The sequence below is a fragment of the Diprion similis genome, chromosome 5, assembly GCF_021155765.1.
Source record: "Diprion similis isolate iyDipSimi1 chromosome 5, iyDipSimi1.1, whole genome shotgun sequence".
Taxonomy (NCBI): domain Eukaryota; kingdom Metazoa; phylum Arthropoda; class Insecta; order Hymenoptera; family Diprionidae; genus Diprion; species Diprion similis.
The window spans coordinates 5,944,265-5,962,971 of record NC_060109.1 but is presented as its reverse complement, the minus strand read 5'-3'; the positions used below and the strand labels follow the sequence as shown (position 1 = coordinate 5,962,971).

General features: G+C 41.0%; 1 protein-coding gene across 1 annotated transcript in view; it reads left to right on the top strand.

Annotated features, from left to right (window-relative positions):
• Nucleotides 1–18,707, top strand: part of LOC124406401 (glutamate receptor ionotropic, NMDA 2B-like) — a 491,146-nt gene that overhangs the window by 273,196 nt on the left and 199,243 nt on the right. Inside the window, 2 exon segments of the mRNA XM_046881810.1 lie at nucleotides 4,147–4,376; nucleotides 10,221–10,368. Coding sequence (XP_046737766.1) covers nucleotides 4,147–4,376; nucleotides 10,221–10,368 — 378 coding nt within the window.

Here is an 18,707-nt window from a genome sequence, read left to right as displayed (position 1 = left end):
CCCACCACTCAGTGGGTTATATTCAATGATACGGTCGTGTAAAATCAAGCAGTATGCAGAGGTACCAGCTGGAAAATTACTTTCCACTTCAAATCCGATACGAATATCAACGGGTCCAGATTTAAGGGCTTCGTTTTGTTTCGAACAGCCGATAATAATCAACGGTTGGCACTGCAAAAATTGATTCTTGGTCGACAAAGGCTCAGGTTCTTCAGCGTAATACATAGCTTGGAAGTTGGCGTACATCTCGTACAGCAACGCGAAGCGATTGTGACTCATGTCCAAGTTCAGGTTACCGTACTGATAATACTCAGAATTCAAGAAGATCTTCACATCGGTGAAATTACAGTGATCAAGATGACTGGCATTTTTATTTGCTTTGTTTTTTCGATTCGTCTGAAAGCCGAGTATACCAAATCGTGGTTTCTCCAATTGGGTATAAGTTCTCACGGTCTAAACGTGTTTCGTGGTAGCAGGTAGCAGAGGATATTCGTACAACTTCCAGCTACGGAAGCTCATGGAAACAACTGAATCTTTTTCGATGAAATTCAATAGCGCAAAATTTCGTTGATCAGACAGCTTCACATACGGTACTAACCATTCTACCTGATCAATAACAATTTTTAAATTTTCGTCTTGGTTTTGAATGATAGCGCTTAAATCACTTTTAGATCTTGTAAAATGAGCTCATGCTCAGCGTTAATGATAATCTTGCAACAGCCTTTAGCAAAGCTCAATATCGTGCTCAGGGGGATAACTATATCAAAGTTACCATCAGCATCAGTTAGTTTTTTCGTTTCTGCATCATAGAGCCATCCGGCATTTTCCAAAAGTCAACTCTGACCAGGGATTAGCAACACGAAACCCTTTAGCATGCTGGTTCAACAAACGTTTTTGTTCCGATCAATTTCTACAGCATTTAGTTCATAGCGTATCTCTTCGAACAAATGACAGATGTCATTATTGACCAGGGTCGCGATTGCTCTCACAGCACTGTCAGATTTAACCAATTTCCCAGAGACGAAGCGAACTCTTGCTCGATAACGTCCGCGAATTTCGATCTTGAATGGTGATGCGAATCTCATCACTGTTGTTGAAACTCGATGATGCATAAGGCTTGTGCGCATGTATTTCTGGGTGAGTGATTGACTTTGCGATGATGACAAGTGTTTGAACGTTCAAGATTTCCTCTTTCATGATATGTAGCAGACAAAAAAGCAGCAAAATTGTAATATTATCTGTCGGAAATTCCTTCGCCAAAAGGTATCAGTTTCAGGCCCAGAGATATCAGAAACTCTAAGTTTCGACGTGTTAACGGTTCGGGCATCGATCGATGACTGACCTGATCGGGACATTTCGATGTACTATTATAACTCTTCTTGGATAATCTGTTACATACAATACCCATCTTTTATTGCGATTGGATGTGCAGTCTTACAGTTATAACTTCACCGCGGTAATTAACCAGATCTCTGCCTTGGTGGACTAACCGAAGCTGTATGTGATCTATGGTCTTCACGGCAATTGGAAGGTAGCACTTTCACAATCTTATATCGAGGTGGAACGATCGGAAAAAATCGTGTATAGTCTGCAATTTACGCTCATTGATATAGGTACTTGTTATAATGCTACATTCGGCTCGCAATGCGTTAACCATGAGAATGGTTACAGGCATATCTGATTGGTGAGTTTTTCTAGCTGTTAATACTCGCGGTGCGAATCCGAGAAGCCGACGAATGGAATCAACCAGTTCAAAATTTACGATGTGGCTACATTTGATTTCACTGCACAGCGTGTTATTGTTGGGTTTAATGCGGATGATAATGTCTGTATTTTTAAACGCGTCTGGAATATAAGTCTGAATATACTTAATTTCATAGCTACCGTTAGGAATGGTGACTACTACATCTGCTATATATATTTCATCATGATATCTTTCATGATTATACTTAACGCTACCAGCACCGAGATATTCTACAAGATCTAACACGGGTTGAAGTTGCACGAAACTGTCGAAATAAACGACAAAGATGCCACGTTTCTTATGTGCAGCCCAGTGTGTTCTGTCTTTATCGTCAAGATTGACCATCTCCGTCTCGTTCTGCTGCGGACCACTCTTAGGCATTTCGTTGCCCTTGAAAATTTCTCGGAAATATGGAATTTTCATAATTTCAGCGTATTTCAACAAATCCCAATCGGATAACGGTCGGCATGGTAGCTTCACATTTAGTTTTTGGAAAGATGAAGACCTGAGCCCGTCTTGCATGGTTTAAGGTCGAAACCTTTGCCTAACGCGATCGCCTCCATCGTTTTGTAATGCCGTTCGCGTTCCTCCAATTCTTGTTGAGTCACCCTGGCGGAATCCACAGCCTTCGCTTTACCTGCTGGATCTCTGGCTAACGCACACGTAGCGCCAAGTCTAGCAAAAATAGCTACCAGAAGAGGTAAAAATCCACCAACTTTTGAGGATACCGGTAGGATAAGTGGTGATCGCACGTTATATTTACCACATTTTTTCCTCACAGCTTCATGAACACCTTTAGGTTCGGATCTAATGATTGTTTTCACATTGCCGCTTGGAATCATAGACTTCTTCCCCGTACGTACGATTTTACTCTGAGAAACATTTTTCTTCGGTTTCCGACACCCCATGTCGAACTGTTTCAACCTTCATCGTGTTAGCTACAGCCTACGCTGTTGCTTCTTCACCCAATTTAGCGTCGTTTGCAGTAACTCGCTTCCTAGCTTTCTTAGCTAATATTTTTCTGCAACGTTTCTAGCTTCGATGTTGCCAATATTTTTCGAATAAGCTACATCGTGTTCCTTGCACACCACATCGGTAAGATTGATACCAGCATCACTTCTAACGAGACGTTTCGCCAACTTCATACCGGGACCGCAGTACTGGTAACGAGGAACATGCAACTCGATAGGAAGTTTGTTGATAATGCTATTTACCAGACCGTTTCCACGTGTTCGCTTTTTTGAGGGTCACTTACAATGACGTGTGTGTACAATCATGTCTGATCATTAACCGAGGAAAGTGTTTAAAAAAGTTCTATTGATAGCTAATCCGACCAGTCGTGTTCAAGATGCGGTTCGATAAACAATCGATCACGCTGCTGGTGATGAACTTTGATAAATGAATGCAAAATATAAAACGGAATAACCTTCATGGTGATCCGATACCGAACAGCGTACGTGCTGTATTCTCTGGACCATTCAACTGTTGTAAAACTCACACGCTACTCACGCTTATAACACACCATAATGGTTCAAGATTTGGAAATCTGTACGCTTACTCAAAATCCCTAAATCAACCGAAATACAAGTTTTTGAAGCAAGTGCTAATCAATGTGGAGATTAAATGATGAGTTTAATGAATTGGTTCCGATCTTATTTGCATCACAAGCACTGCTACTTGGTGCTTGCGAAGGTAAATCTACGGTCTGTATCCTATTACTGAGTCCGTCCAGTTCGGTGTCCAACACTATTGTGACATTGATATCTCGATAAAGGGTTATCTGGAAATAAGAAAAAAAATTCAATTATTATTCATACTGGCCTGGAGCACCATTTTTTTAAATGGCGAATCGAGCCTTGAAGGTTGATGGCAGGATTTTTACTATTTTCAAAAATATATCAAAATCAAGGTCTCCACTAATTTATAGCTTTCTATTGATTAATTCTTCTAGTGCCGTCATTTCAAACTAATTCAGATTATATCCAATCGAGTAAGTGAGAGCAACGAGCGAACAAGTACAATATTTAGCTAGTGCATAGAATATGCTATTTGAACGTGAGCAGAGCTGAACGGCGGCACAGCAATCGAGTGCAACGGCATACGAGTGTGTGTGCGTAAATGAACGTATCAAAAAATGTGTGCGCGAAGCACAGCCAATTGAGGCCAGCAGACCATGAGCCAGGTGCGCTTGGTAGCCTGTACACGATATGCTAATAAGTGACTATCAAACTCAGTTACTAGTGATTACACAGCTAATCTGCCTTTCCTTTCAACTACATACACCACAGTTTAATCGAACCAGCTTCCAGAATACGAAATTGTTAGACAAAATTCTTATAATTATATATCGTGTTATTTTATTGAATATCAAATTACTTGAATGAATATCTTTTATATTACAGATTGGTATTTGGAAGTCTTGGCAAAAAGAAGGGCTGGACATCAAGGATATTGTTTGGCCGGGTGGTTCCCATACTCCACCACAAGGGGTGCCCGAAAAATTCCATTTGAAAATTACTTTTTTAGAAGAGCCGCCCTATATCAACTTAGCTCCACCGGATCCCATTACTGGAAAATGTCTGATGGACAGAGGCATTCTGTGTCGAGTTGCCAAAGAATCCGACGTAAATGGGTAAGTGATTTGACTGGCCTGTTTTATCTCGATACCTCTCCATTGTTCTACACGTAGTATGGCAATATTGCTACAACATTACTTCGGTTTTACCTTACAATATTATAAATGTTGGACCAGCATCCTGCAAACCTTGCAGCAATAAATCAGTGCCTAATTTATTACGTAAGTGCTATCATATTCAAACAACATAGCGGTTATAAGCTTGTAACGGGTTAGGTACTGGTTCAATCGGCGAGGCAGGTTAGTAGGTAGAATACCGAGAGTTCTAAATCAAGATGACGGGGGACGACCAGCTCGATTTTTGCCTTAACAAAAATCAATATTTTATCTACAATATTCAAATATATCAACAATCGATTTCAACCAACGGGGAGCGTTACCATGGGTTTCACTAATGGCACCACCTTCATCTATCAATTGTTCTGTTTCACTCACCAATCACATGCAGCGTCGATCGACAGGGTCTGCTCTGTTGTTGTGTTGGAATAAATCACATGCAATTAGTTTAGAATCTCGCAGTTCACAGAAAAAAAATCTAGGTAATAGTTGCTTTGAGGCGATACTGGCATTATCAGAATTTTCGTAAGAAATGCGTGTTGAGTCTGTTTGACGGAAATTGTGGTAAGGATGTACGGTATCCGTCAGGTACCCGCGTATGTATGTGCATGACCGATTGTATAGACTACTAGCCCGATGCATTGATACAGGACGTCAGTCAGTCTCGAACCAGCAAATAAGATACAACTAAATAAAGGCTCTAACTGTATACACTCGAATCTCTTTTTCACCTAACGAATCTCGTAATCCAATAGTGGCGACGAGGATATTGAAAATAAATTAATTGCGTGTAAAATAAATGTTCAGTACACCGATTGAAGCAGTGTTTACCGCGGAAAATAACGGATACACATTTTCGGACTGAAATACGACGTAATAAGGGCATACGGTTCGGGAATAAATGAGTAGATTAAAAGAAGGATATGTGAAAAAGAATGTTGAATCCGGAGTTACAAAGTGGGTATACGAACTAAATAAAGAGTCGCTGCCAAGAAATTGTGTACATACGGACTAGTGGAATCAATCACGACCCCCATTCATGAGTTGAGAAAGATGTTTGTGACGTTCGTGAAATTGAAACAGCCTTCGAAGAAAGACGTAGGCAAAGACTCCTGTAGTTGAAAACACAGAAAACAAGGGAAGACCAAAAATCCAGAAGACGAGCAACGAAATGGCAGGCTATTCAAGTCAAATAGAACCATTTCAAAAAGGTGGTAATTGGTCGTTATTCGAAGAACAGCTTGACGTCTTTATCGAACTGAAAGATGTAGCTAAAGAAAAGAAAATGCTTCTCTTGACTAGGTTATCGACAGCCGTATTCGAGGATTTGAGAGCGCTTTGTGATCAAAAGCCACTATCCATGAAATGCAAGGCTCTGCTACAAAAGCTATGAGACCACTACTGTTGAGGAAAGAATAGTAGGATCGCCTACGTTATTGTTTTTTTCAAAAGATCATAGGTCGACCAGCGATTCATAGGTTGGGATGGCACTGAAGAACAGTTTGGGTTGAACTCACTAACTGATATTTATTGATTCCATTCACAATATCGATCATGCTTAGCCATTACTTAAATTAACAGAAAATTCAGAACTGGACTGAAATACCGAACAGCACTCTTGGGCACGCACGTATTTGATCATTATTCCCGGACATCTGATCTGATCCACCGGTGGTGTGGCTTACTAGCGTTGTTGTGCGACAGGACACGTTTACTCTTTTTTTGTTACCCTTAAGTTTCTAGTTAGGTGTGCAAATTCTAAATCCTCGACAAACCGCTTGCCTTGAACCGTCGGGTTGAATAATATACTATACCAGAAAAAGAAATTCAAAGAGAAAATCACAGTAAATGGGTTGACAATAATTTGATGTTATATCCTGCGAACGCAAGGCTTACAACTAACAAAAAGTATACACTTGCAAGCTTGGCAGAGATTATACTTACAAACAAAGAAATCAAAAGAAAACCAACAATTTTTTTTTACAGTTTGTAAAGAAACGAGTTACAGTAGCATTTCGCTAAGGAGGCCGGAGAGTGTTTTTATGTCGTGAGTTTTCCGGTTCTAACCCAATCGGTGAAATTGCGATTTGAGTAATGGGTCTTAAATAGCTTGGCTGTTTTAACCTTGACTACATGAGTAAGACCATCGGCGCTTGGAAAACACTGTTCAGTTCTACCTATCAACTATTTCGTAGGAGGTAAGTTGGGTTGTCTTAACAAAATCAATTGGCCAAATTTGACATTTTCTTGTTCAAGTCGCCATTTTTAAAGGTGTTGCAATGATTGTAAGTAGATGCTCGACCCCCGACGCCGAAATACTTCAAAGCAGTGCTTCATTGACTACCACCATGATAAACGATTCGTTTCAACGTCTAAAATGGAAGATTGAGGAATCGCAACTAAGCTACCACCGATTAAAATATGGCCGAGCTTTCGTGGTTCATAACGATCTATGGCATCAATTAACGGACCAATTGATCGTGAGTTCATCGCTGTTTCGATTTGACACAAAACTGTAGTTAATTCTTCAACTGTGGGAGTTTTATCACCGAGTATTCGTTTTACATGGCGCTTCACGCTTCGGATGCCAGCCTCCCACAATAAGATCAGCTGCCATTTCGTCAATTCACCATCAAATGTCATAGGACTAGGCTCAAAATGTGTGTTTTATCACCGCCGAGTGGCATCATACCGGATAGTTCGATCAATTCAGTGTAACTGTGAAAAATTGGCCAATTTCTGTAGGTGGTAACTAATCTGTAAATTTTTTTTCAAAATTTTGAAAAATTAAAAAGACGCTCCACTTTTTGCCAAAATAAGGCATTAACTTCCCAAGTTTCACTCTGATCGCTTGAGCGGTATAGGAGTTTTGCATCCCCGCGTTTTCGAGGTGTACAACGGGTCTTTATATGCACCTTAAGGTCAAGCGAGTGTCACCGTGCAGGTAATGCTTCTGTGCATCTTCAATGATTATTCTTTATCATCTTTAATCAAGGCATCGATATAATTTGGAAACATTGATCGTAGAACATGTTTGATGACTAGATTTTCGATAAATTTGAGATCAGTTGCACTGATATCCCATGGATCAATTTGTTGGTTGGATCGTTTGGTAAATGTTATTGATTCAAATTGGTTCACCCAGGGACAATGAGCGGATTATAACGGAGTTATTTTTGAACCGATTCAAGATATTTGTTGAATTCAGTAGTTCTACTAAAGAACGCCCAGTTTTACTTTTGTTAGACGGACATGCCACACACAAAAAACCTGGCAATAGTTGATCGAGCTCGTGAGAATGGTGTAATTTTGTTGTGTTTTCCTCAACATCGAACTCACCGATTTCAATCTTTGGATTTGGCTTTTATGAGAGCACTTAGTAAATATTACCATCAAGCTGCCACAGCCTGCCTGTGGACGAATCCTGGACGAGTGATAAGTCGATTCCAAGTAGCTGGTCTCTTTGGAAAGGCTTTCATCCAATCCACTACCATATCTATCACCGTAACGGTTTTACAAAATGTGGCATCTGGCCATTCGATCCCGCAGTCTTCTCGGGTGCAGATTTCAACGCTGCTGCAGCAACGAATATTGAACCAAATGAGCCAAGCATAGCGAACACTGCTTCCGATCATCCCGATCAGGCAGTTCTGCAACTGCCTGGGTGCTCAACCTGGACACATAGTGAACAGAGTCCTGTGCCAAATGAAACGAGATCCGAACACGATTCGCAACACTTAATTCTTGATTTTGAAAATCAAATTTCGCGATAACTGCTTCTTCTGATGAATCTTTATTCCATTTTACTAGTCGGAGACGATTGATGCCAATGCCAAAGACTGCTCGGAAAAAAGAAAGACCAGTTCGGGCTAGAGAAAAAACTGCTATTCTCTCTGCATCCCGGTATAAGATGGAGTTGGTAACCGCAATGAGAAAAAAAATTCCGAGTGATACCAAAATAAATTCAAAAAGAAATACTCAACCCACAAGTAACAAAACAAGGGTCAGTAAAACAAACAAGAAAAAGAATCTAGCGAGACAAGCAGTGACCAGGAAAATGACGCAATATGCCTCACTTGTAATGGGTGCTACATAGATGGACTGGAAAGGAGGTTGAATAGCTTGTCGAAATTTCAAAAAATGGGCCTATTGCTCATGTGCAGGGGTTATAGATGACAACGAAGAAGCAATATTTTTATGCATCAACTGCAATGACCATTATTACTGTACCCCATTTTGCCCCACAATCTACCTCATCTTGTCCCATGGCCCACCCTGCTGGTGTTGCAAGACAGGGAAAATGACACTTGTTCTGTTCGTTGAAAAATACAGTATTGATTTTCAGAATATAGATATGTACTATATGGTAATATTATGAGTAATATCCACAGATTAGCATGATAAAAAAATTGATATGCCAGTGTTGAAAATTGATAATGTATTTGTTGATAAACCTCAAGTAACCCGTTTTGGCCCACCTTCCCCTGCACTGAATGTACAATGCTGTGTGGGTTGGATCTGACGCCCACCTATCTCGTGACTTGACCATGGATAATAGATGCTGAAAAAATTTGTAATCTAGTCAGGTACTCACACTGCATCAACGTATCACCAAGCATGCGTAAACACTCGCAACTGGGCGGAGATATCATCATCGAGCCTAGCGCCTTTGAGCCGGGTTCTGCTACCGCCTGGCTAATCACAGTCGTTTTCTAACTACCTTTTCTGGTGCTACTATGTCCAAAATATCTACTTCAGTATCGACAATTATCTTTTCATTTCAGTTCGTATCTTCATTTGCCCATTGCTGCACGGAATTTCTCAGCACTGTTGTAAACTCTTTGACATCATTTTCACTATAGTTCCAGGTCGTGTATGCTCTCATAGTTGTTTCGTGGTAGCTTTCAAATTTCTGCCTTCGATATTCTCATAACGATTTTCATGTATCTATCTATCTTATTCATAGGTTTTCTACTCTTAGAACTCACCTACTGGTGATAGATATTCATATTCATTCTGACAAAGTTAGTTTTCTCCTGGAGGAGTTGCTTCGAGCCGACAAGTGATGCTAAATCTGCAACAAAATTGCATTGCCTGCGATGCGACTGACCAGTCCATTAAAATATAGTATCACTATGACGGACCTATTATCTGGCTATGCCGTGACTTTTTAACGTTCAAGAATACGAAGAACGGCTTATACAAATGACATTCGCTTTGAGAAAGCAAGAAAAAATGGTATCATCTCACAAGACTACATTGTTCAGTTTGAAATAGGTGGAACTCGAAGTGTTATGTGCTACCATAGTTTCTGTGAAAGCTTCCGGTAGCATTTGTTGCAAGCAATCAGGATAATTGTTGAAAATAAAAGTCGAGACCGTGAGACTATCCAACATAAAGTTTTACACTTTGTTTCACTATCTTCATGCGAAGCTGCTCGTTCGTGACAATACTTATACAAACTAGTGCATGCTCAGAAATATTTGCATCTTATCCATTTTCATCTTACTTCCACGGTCAGTTTTATTAGAAAACTTTATACAGGCTTTGCTATTCTGATGCATTCAAAGATTGTCAATAAGTAATCTTTGTTTTCATCATTTTCAAAAGCTTGGATACGGTTTCATTATGAATCCGAAAAATAATTTTTAACTGTCTGAGTTTTGTTAGGTGCATAGGTTCTTTCGATGATTTTTTTTTTTTCTTTGTCTTTGTGGGGTAAAAACAATCCGTCAGCCTCAGCGTACAGTCGGTCTTTTTTAACATTCTTACAATTTGTTTCAGTATCGATATAGCAGAGGCACACCGGAATGAAAGCTTTTACCAGTGCTGCAGTGGCTTTTGCATTGATTTGCTCGAAAGATTTGCTGACGAACTTGGTTTTATTTACGAATTGGTCAGAGTGGAGGATGGTAGATGGGGCACTTCAAAGGTGAGTTTAGTGACTAGTGATAATTTTCCACAGTAAGCTGGAGCGTCAGTATTATTCGGATTCCTGCCGAACTTCATCGGTTTTGGTAGAAGTTACATACGTGCAACCAACTAGTTCGATTTCCCAATCAAACAACTTAGTAGTAATACAAGGGGCATTCTACTTCGAGATTCCTGTTACCGACACTTACCGACATTTTCCTTAGACTCAAACCCTTCCGTACCCATCTTAGGAATGTTCCACTTAATCTTGAGCGGCTTGCGGTCTGATATTTGACACCCTACATTTCACTATTCATATTCCCAAGAATTGTTTTCGGTAACCCGATATCAACCACGTGACATTCGACAATAATTAGTTCCGAGAATGGCTAGGGTGAACCACGTGACATTCCGTCCCCACGATATCGAACCACGTGACGTTCTGTTCGAGTCCAAAGTCCGGTGCGTTATCAAACGCGTGACATTTTTAACAAACGAACTGCTCAGCCCAAAGTTCGTAGTGATATCAACCACGTGACGTTCTTTCTCCTCACCAAATACCTCTCCAGGACTCTTAAATAACGAACCCTTGTATTTATGTTTTGCAAACGGAGAAATGTGATATCGTATGGTGGCCCCCATGTTCACCGAATGATACTACACCTCGCGCAATGGACAAACGTATAGCTCGCATTATAAAAAGGATTACCATCACAGCAAACGATCATTCATGTTTAAACTTGTCAAGGGCACGTGTGAAGTAAGAAAGATGGAATCCGCGAAATGTTTAAAATTGATCAACATCATGGAATCTGCGTACAAAATATTGGACAAATCATCGCCAACGAAAATACAAAAATGGATTAAATTTGGGACGCAAAATATCCGGCTTCTCAACAAAATTCTGCGAAAGGCTTCAACGAAGGGTGAGAAAACGAAAATCATCACAACGATCGGACGTTTTAAATTGCTGGCGGAAATATTCAAACATCTTCGGAGAACGGGTGACGGTACGCGAAAACAAAGAAGAAGCGATCGCGTACACTGGGAAGAATTGGAGTCTGCTTTTGAGAGAAGAATACGAACCGGATCCATTACCAATTTGAAACATAAAGACGTGGAGAGGTTTCTAGAAGACGCACCGTTATTTGCTGTGACAAGACTGGAGAACGCTTTGCGGAAAACGGGGAGCCTAGAAGTAAACGCTATCCTGGCTTGTAAGTTCGAAGCAAAGAAGGATGATCACATAGTAGAAGAGAACAAATTCTTTGATACGAGAAACGAAATCATCCTCCAGACAACGGATATTAACGAATGGTTCATCGAAAATGTAACAAACCGTTTGTTAACAAAGGTGGAAGATTTCCCGGAAAAGGATTCAGGCTAGTCGTTACTTTAGATTATCAATCTCGCCGTCAACATTAACAAGTATATGCCACTTTGAGGTGGCCTGTGTACCTACACCCCGTTATCGAAGCATATCAGAGATAAGAAGGCTGCGGTGAACATCCGAAACAACGACTCGTACTGCTTTCTTCGGTCGGTTACCGCAGCTCTGTTCCCAGCCAACAACACCTAACCTGACCTAACCAGCTCGTACCAACATTTTAGCTCAGTGCTGCAGTATGATGGTATAAACTTTCCTGTTTCTAGAAAAAAATACCATTTCCAGATTTGAAAAACTAACCGGACTTTCTATCAGTGTTTATGGTATAGATCAAGGTAGTGGGAAAAAAAGGAAAATAGTACCGATTCACTTGAGTCAAAATAAGTCTGATAAACCCGTAATTCATCTCTTCATAGTGGAAACCGAAATTAGAGATGATGACGATGATATTGATGTTGAGTATTGTGAAAAAAATAAAATCTTTCATTTCGCTTGGATCGGCAATTTGTCGCGGTTGACAAGTTCTCAAATTTCTGAGCACCATCCTTGTATTTGGTTGTGTGATAGATGTCTGATGCAATTCCAATCTGAAAGATGTTTGGCAAACCATAAAGTTTATTGCATGAGTTTAAACGAGACCAAAGTTGATTTACTTACAAAAGAGGGAAAGATTCTGAAATCAAAAATTTTAAGCACAAAGAAACCGTTCCATTCTGTATTCACGCGGATCTTGAATGTTTGTTGCAAGCTACAAGTAGTATCCAAGTTTCAGAAAATAGAACAATTTACCAAAATCATATTCCTTATAGTAGAGCATATTACCTGCATTGCACCTTCAACGGTTCCATTTCAGCGTTCAAAATTGACCGCGGGGGGACTTGCATCGAATGGTTTGTGAACGAGTTGGCGTAATCGGCACTCTCGTTAGAAACGTAATTCAAAACCATTGTACCTATGGAGTCGCTGAACTTCAATCAAATTAATGAATTTAATTTATCAAAGGTATGTCATATTTGTGAAAAGCCGTTTACGTGCGAAGACGTGAAACACCGCGATCACTGCCATTTCACAGGAAAGTACCGTGGTCCTGCGCATCAAAGCTGTAATCTCAATTATAAAAACTCGCATACTATCCCAATGATATTCCACAATCTGTCGGGTTACGATTCGCATTTTCTGATTAAAACATTGGCCACAAGTTTCCAGGGTAATATTCAGCTTCTATCCGTAAACAAAGAACAGTACATTTCGTTCACAAAATATGTCAAGGGGACAAATATAAATTTTAGATTTCTAGATTTGTTCCGTTTTATGCCCAGCAGCCTCGAAAAATTGGCAACGTATTTAAATGATAATCAAAAAGCAATTACACATAAATTTTGCACTAGCTCTGAACAATTCGAGTTAATAACCAAAAAAGGTGTTCTTCCGTATGAATACACGGATGGTTGAGAGAAGCTCAAGGACGTAAAGTTACCACCCAAAGAAAGATTTCATTCGAAATTAAACAACCAAGATATTTCGGATAACGATTACGCACACGCGTGTAAAGTTTGGCAAGCTTTTAACCTTAAAACATTTAGGGAATATTCAGACTTATTTTTGCATAATGATGTTTTTCTGTTGGCTGACGTTTTTGAAAACTTTCGACAAAATTGTTATGCCACGTACTATCTGGACCCTTTACATTATTTTACAGCGCCCGGTCCCTCGTTTGATGCAATGTTGAAATGTACCGGTATCGAACTCGAGCTTCTCACTGATATAGATATGCTTATGTTGTGACGTGGCGGGTCTACCAGCCCGTCACCGACCCGCACCTCCACTCCCAGACGGCCGCGTGAATCGCTCTTAGAGAGCAGGGAAGAGTCCTGCCGTGCCGCGCCAATGAACAACTAGAGTTAGCTTTAAGATTTATGTATTACTGCTAATGCTTTTGTTACTCCCCCGCCAAATTCTCTGAGGTGACCGCCACTGCCGACGCCGTCCAACAACCACCCTGCGCTGCCGTCGCGGGCAATCGGAGGGACCACAGGACGACCGGCGTGGAGTTCGAAGCCCCGGACCCAGTAGTCGCGCTGTTGCTTGCGCGAACCTCGATGCCGCCAAGGACATCCTGCTGCTGCCACCCAGGGGTCGAGTTGCCGCCACATGAGTCTCTGCTAAGCCCGGCCTTGCCACCCGGCACCCCCAAAACAACTGGACTCAGCTTCCTCTGGGCCCTCCGCTGCCGAAAGGACGCTACCGCCTTCGAGCTGACCACCCTCGCAACCCGCAGCACAGCGCGGCGAACAGATCGGCTGCCTAGGCTCCCGCCGGTCTCTCGCCAAAATATGCCTATCAACCCCCCCCCCCCCCCCCCCCCACCCCACCCCCCGTAGCGCCACCGCGGGATCGCGATCGTCGAGGGCTGGCGGCCACCTCACTCTCCCTTGCGCTGCGTTGTACTGTGTTACGTAGCTCATCGTAGTGTAATCAATTGCTGTGAAAATTGTGTATCCGTTGCGAAACTTCGAAGTCGAGTCTTTTTTTTTTCTGTTCTGTCTCTGCCGAGAAGAAACCGTTGCCGCTCCTGTTGTCTCTAGAAACTGGAACTGTTTGCCGTGGAAAGGGAGGCTAACGTTACCCCGAATCTCGCTGGCTACAGATTCTCAACGGCCTCAGGCCATTTTTCCGTTTGCAACAGGTTGCCGGCCGGATTTGGTCGGCCATTTTGTGTGAAAGCCCGCGAGCCTCGTGGTAGCTAAGCCTTTCCATTTGGTCATATTGTTGATCTTATTTGCTATTCTGATCTTATAATAAGTATTAGATGCTCTGGTTGTCCATTCGGTGATTTTCTGCCGTTTTATCGTAACGTATAACTTGTAATAGATCGTGTACCGCGCCGCTTCCCGGCTGCGTACCAAGTACGTGAGTGTGAGAGAGAGAGAAAAAGAGAGAGAGAGAGAGAGAGAGAGAATCTGTGAGTGAGTGTGTGCGCCCGTGCCGTTGTTGCCGAGCGTAACTACCACCGTCAAGCAGCGACAGGCGACCGTGCCGATGTATCGTAGACGAGCGAGAAAGGATTATCTTGTGTTTGTGAAACAGTTAGATTGTTAGCGAATTTGTTTCTTTGAATTGATACGTATTGTTCTGAGTTCTGAAACTGTCAACGAATTTGTCTAGCAAGGATGCTGTAATTGCATGAGTTATTGAACTGTTAATGATTTTACGTCGATTATTATTCGCCTAGCTTGGTCGCTTGCCGCTCGTCGCTTCTAGCTTCCACTGCTTGATTTTGCCGTTGTTGGTTGAATTGTTTAATTTTGTTGCTATGTTATATTTTATTTTTATTTGTGTTTGAATTGTATCGAAGCGTACCGCCACCGATAAGACCGCTTGCCGTGTAAATATTTCATTTTCTGTGTCTTCTGCCTGGGCGTAACGGCTCTTTTTGTTAATAAATGCTGGTAATCACATCTTCAATCATTTGATTGTCAAATATACTATTTCATCTTCGCGCCCACGTTCCCCTCACCGCTAGCAAGTCGGTTGTTTTTGCGTGCTTGCCCCTCCTATAGTTTTGCTTTGTGGATTTAGCTGTGTGAGTTTGGTTCGCCGTTCGAGTCGGTGAACGAATGCTATAGGACGGTAAATTTTGAATCTGGTAAGAGTATAGTCTCTTACGGCTCTCTCCAGCCTGGCGCCCAACACCTGTTCTGCAGTGCCGTCAATTATCACTTTTCCATCTAATCTACTGCCGTGTTGGTCAACGCCATTTTTGCAAACGAGCCTCTGTGCCGACCCCGCTTTTCCCCGGGTGAAGCAAAAAGCACGTTACAGTTTATAGAAAAAGGTATTCGAGGTGGTGTGTCCCAATGCTCTAATCGATATGCAAAGGCTAACAATAAAGAACATGCTTCCAATCCAGCGCTCGAAGAGTCTTATCTCATGTACTTCGGCGTTAACAACTTGTACGGTGCGGCTATAAGCTTTGCTCTGCCATGCAGTTTTTTCGAATGGATATTAGATTTCAGACAATTCGATGTTTTTTCCATCACAGACGAAGCGGAGTTTGGCTACGTATTAGAGCTAGATTTGTAATATCCTGAGGAACTGCATGAAATGCATAAAGATTTATCACTGTGTCCGGAATACTACATACCTCCCATCTCAAAAAGTTAGCAGCCGAAATTGACGACCACCCTACTTTCCAAGCAAAACTATGTTATTCATCACCGCGTTTTGAAACAATGCTTAGAATTAGGTTTAAAACTAGAAAAAATTCATAGAGTTCTCAAGTTCAGAGAAACACTGTGGCTCAAAAAGTACATAGATTTAAATACGGGCTGACGCAAAAAATCGAACGATGAACCATTATATGCAGGCTTCTTCATTTTAGATCTTGCGAAGACCTTTGCCTACGATTTTCACTACAAGTATATTAAAACGAAATTTGAACATCAGGCAAAATTATTGTACACTTGAACGGATAGTTTGATATATCACTTCACCGTCCTCAACATTCACGAATGTATTAAACAGGACTTGGATAAATTTGATACCTCCGATTCACCTGATAATGTCTACGGAATGCCGTTGGTTAACAAAAAAAGTTCTGGGTTTGATAAAAGATGAGTGTAATGGCAAAATAATGGCGGAATTTATTGCCTTGAGAGCGAAGTTGTATTCATTCAGAGTGATGGGGGAGGATAGGAATGCAAAACGAGCCAATGGTGTCAAAGGATTGTTACGTCCTGAGATTGACGTCGTGAGGAGGTTTGGTTCGCTGCGTGATTTGAGTTGCGTTCTTGACTTACGTAGTAATCGATTATGAGGCTGGGAAATCTTCTAAGCAGCGTTTCGGGTTTCCACACTCAACTCACCTACCAATTTTAAGAGTTTTTTATTTGAAGCTCGTGCCAACTATTACTATGCGTGTCTGAAATAATCAATTACTGACGACAACACTTGGTTTTCATACACATTTATTCACGCAAACTTCACTGGTTTCAATAGTAAAGTTTACAGTGGTTAATAACTGTTGATATTTACTTATAACAATGATAAACTGTTTCAAGCTACTGACGATCGAATTAGTTGTTCGATAACTTGATTCTACGGTTTTCGTTTGAGTTCTGATTTGTTTAAAAGTTCGATTGATTCTCACTTAGTATAAACTTCTCTATGATATCTGAATTAATTCTGTTCTCTACGAAGTCTGATTTTATTCTCCCTGATGTTCTGTTTTCTAAGATGTCTAAAACTCTTCTCTGTGACGTCTGAAACTATTCTGATCTAATCCGAATCAGGGTTGAGAAAAGGGGTACAAAAATTAGGAGGAGCTAAAAAGAATCGCGGGTTCTCGCGAGTCTAGGATGATTGGATAAGGATGTCAATTAATATGGGGGTAAGGTTTCTGATTAGTACGTAGGATCTTGGCAGGGAATTAGCGTGAGGTAGTTAGTTTAGAAAGCAAGTAGTGATGCGCTAATTGGCCGCACGATTATTAAATAAGGGCGCTATCCCCAATTCTGAGAATGAGGTTTTATCTATTTCTGAGTCATGTATGATCTCTCTTCCTACGTTTCCAATGTTGGGTCAACTCGATCATGTTTATTGAGTGTTCAGTTTTGAAATTTTAGTGCAAGTGTTCATCACCTGAGGTATTGCAGCTGAGAATCGTAAATTATAGTTTGATGTGGAAGCTAATGTTGAAAGACAGAACGGTCAAAATGTGAAAATGTATATACCATACATGTTTGAGCCTTAATAATGAAATAATGTTGAATATTAGAATTATTGAACTAAGGGTAATGCATATTATGATGGTAATTGTGTATGTAGGTATTAGCTAAGACATATGGTGAGAGCGCGTAAAGCTCTCTTGAGGTAACTACGCATCGATAAAGATAGGATGCAGGGAGGGCGCCGCCGTAGTTGGCGGCAGGGACGTAACAGGATCCCTACTAAAAATTATTACTTTTAATGATTACTCAAAGTGTGCTTTAGAACAAAAATTTCGTCGAACGTCAAAGTCTGATACAGAGTCAAAAGCATCAGGTCTATACCATTGAACAGAAAAAAGTGGCACTGAGCTGGAACGACGATAAGCGTATCGTATTTGGAAACACAACCGATACGCTGCCGTGGGGCTACAAGACCTGCAGTTGAACTGAGCATTTGTGCAAATTGTATCTCTAAGATGTCAAAATAAAGACAAATACTTGAAAAATAATTCCGTTTATTCAATATTACATATCAGATTCATTTATCCAACTGTTGTATGTATTGTCAAAACCTAGCCACTTGACGTATAATTTTTTTCCCCACTTCTTGACCTTCTCCACGAGACAGATGTCCGGATGTTCAAGCTCGAGGAGCTTCTGTTCGTAGAAACCACCAACGATAGGTTGACCTTGGTAGTCTTAGAGCTTGTACGTCGCAGGATTAGTATTTTCTACTTGGCTTATTGTGAATATTTCAGTCGCCCAATTGGGAGTGTAACCTTTCTCAAAGACGTTTTTGAATTTGCTGATTAGAACTTTGTCACCCATTTTAAACTTTACCGGTTTGGAAGGTTTTGCTCGAAGCCCTCCGTACGACCGACGTAATACCAGTCTTTCGTTCGCAACGGTGACATCCGATGGTTTCATTCTTATGGTTCGGTGTTTCGTGTTGTTGTAAGCCGATACTAAATTAGATAAGATGTCGAAACACTCGTAGCTTCCTTGCATACCGAACCGTTTCCACATTTTACTTTTCGGCGTAAGATTAAACTATTCACAGATCGAAGCCTTCAAATTACTGTACGTGGAGTAGCGTTTGATTCCATAGCATGACATAAGAGATTCAAATTTTGAGTTGTAGAATTCCGTTCCTCGAACAACGCGTAATTTTTTCTATACACGTCCTCGAGTTGGCACAGATTCCATGGCCTTTGTAACATCATCCCCGGACTTGCCCTTTATCGGTACAGCCCACACATACTG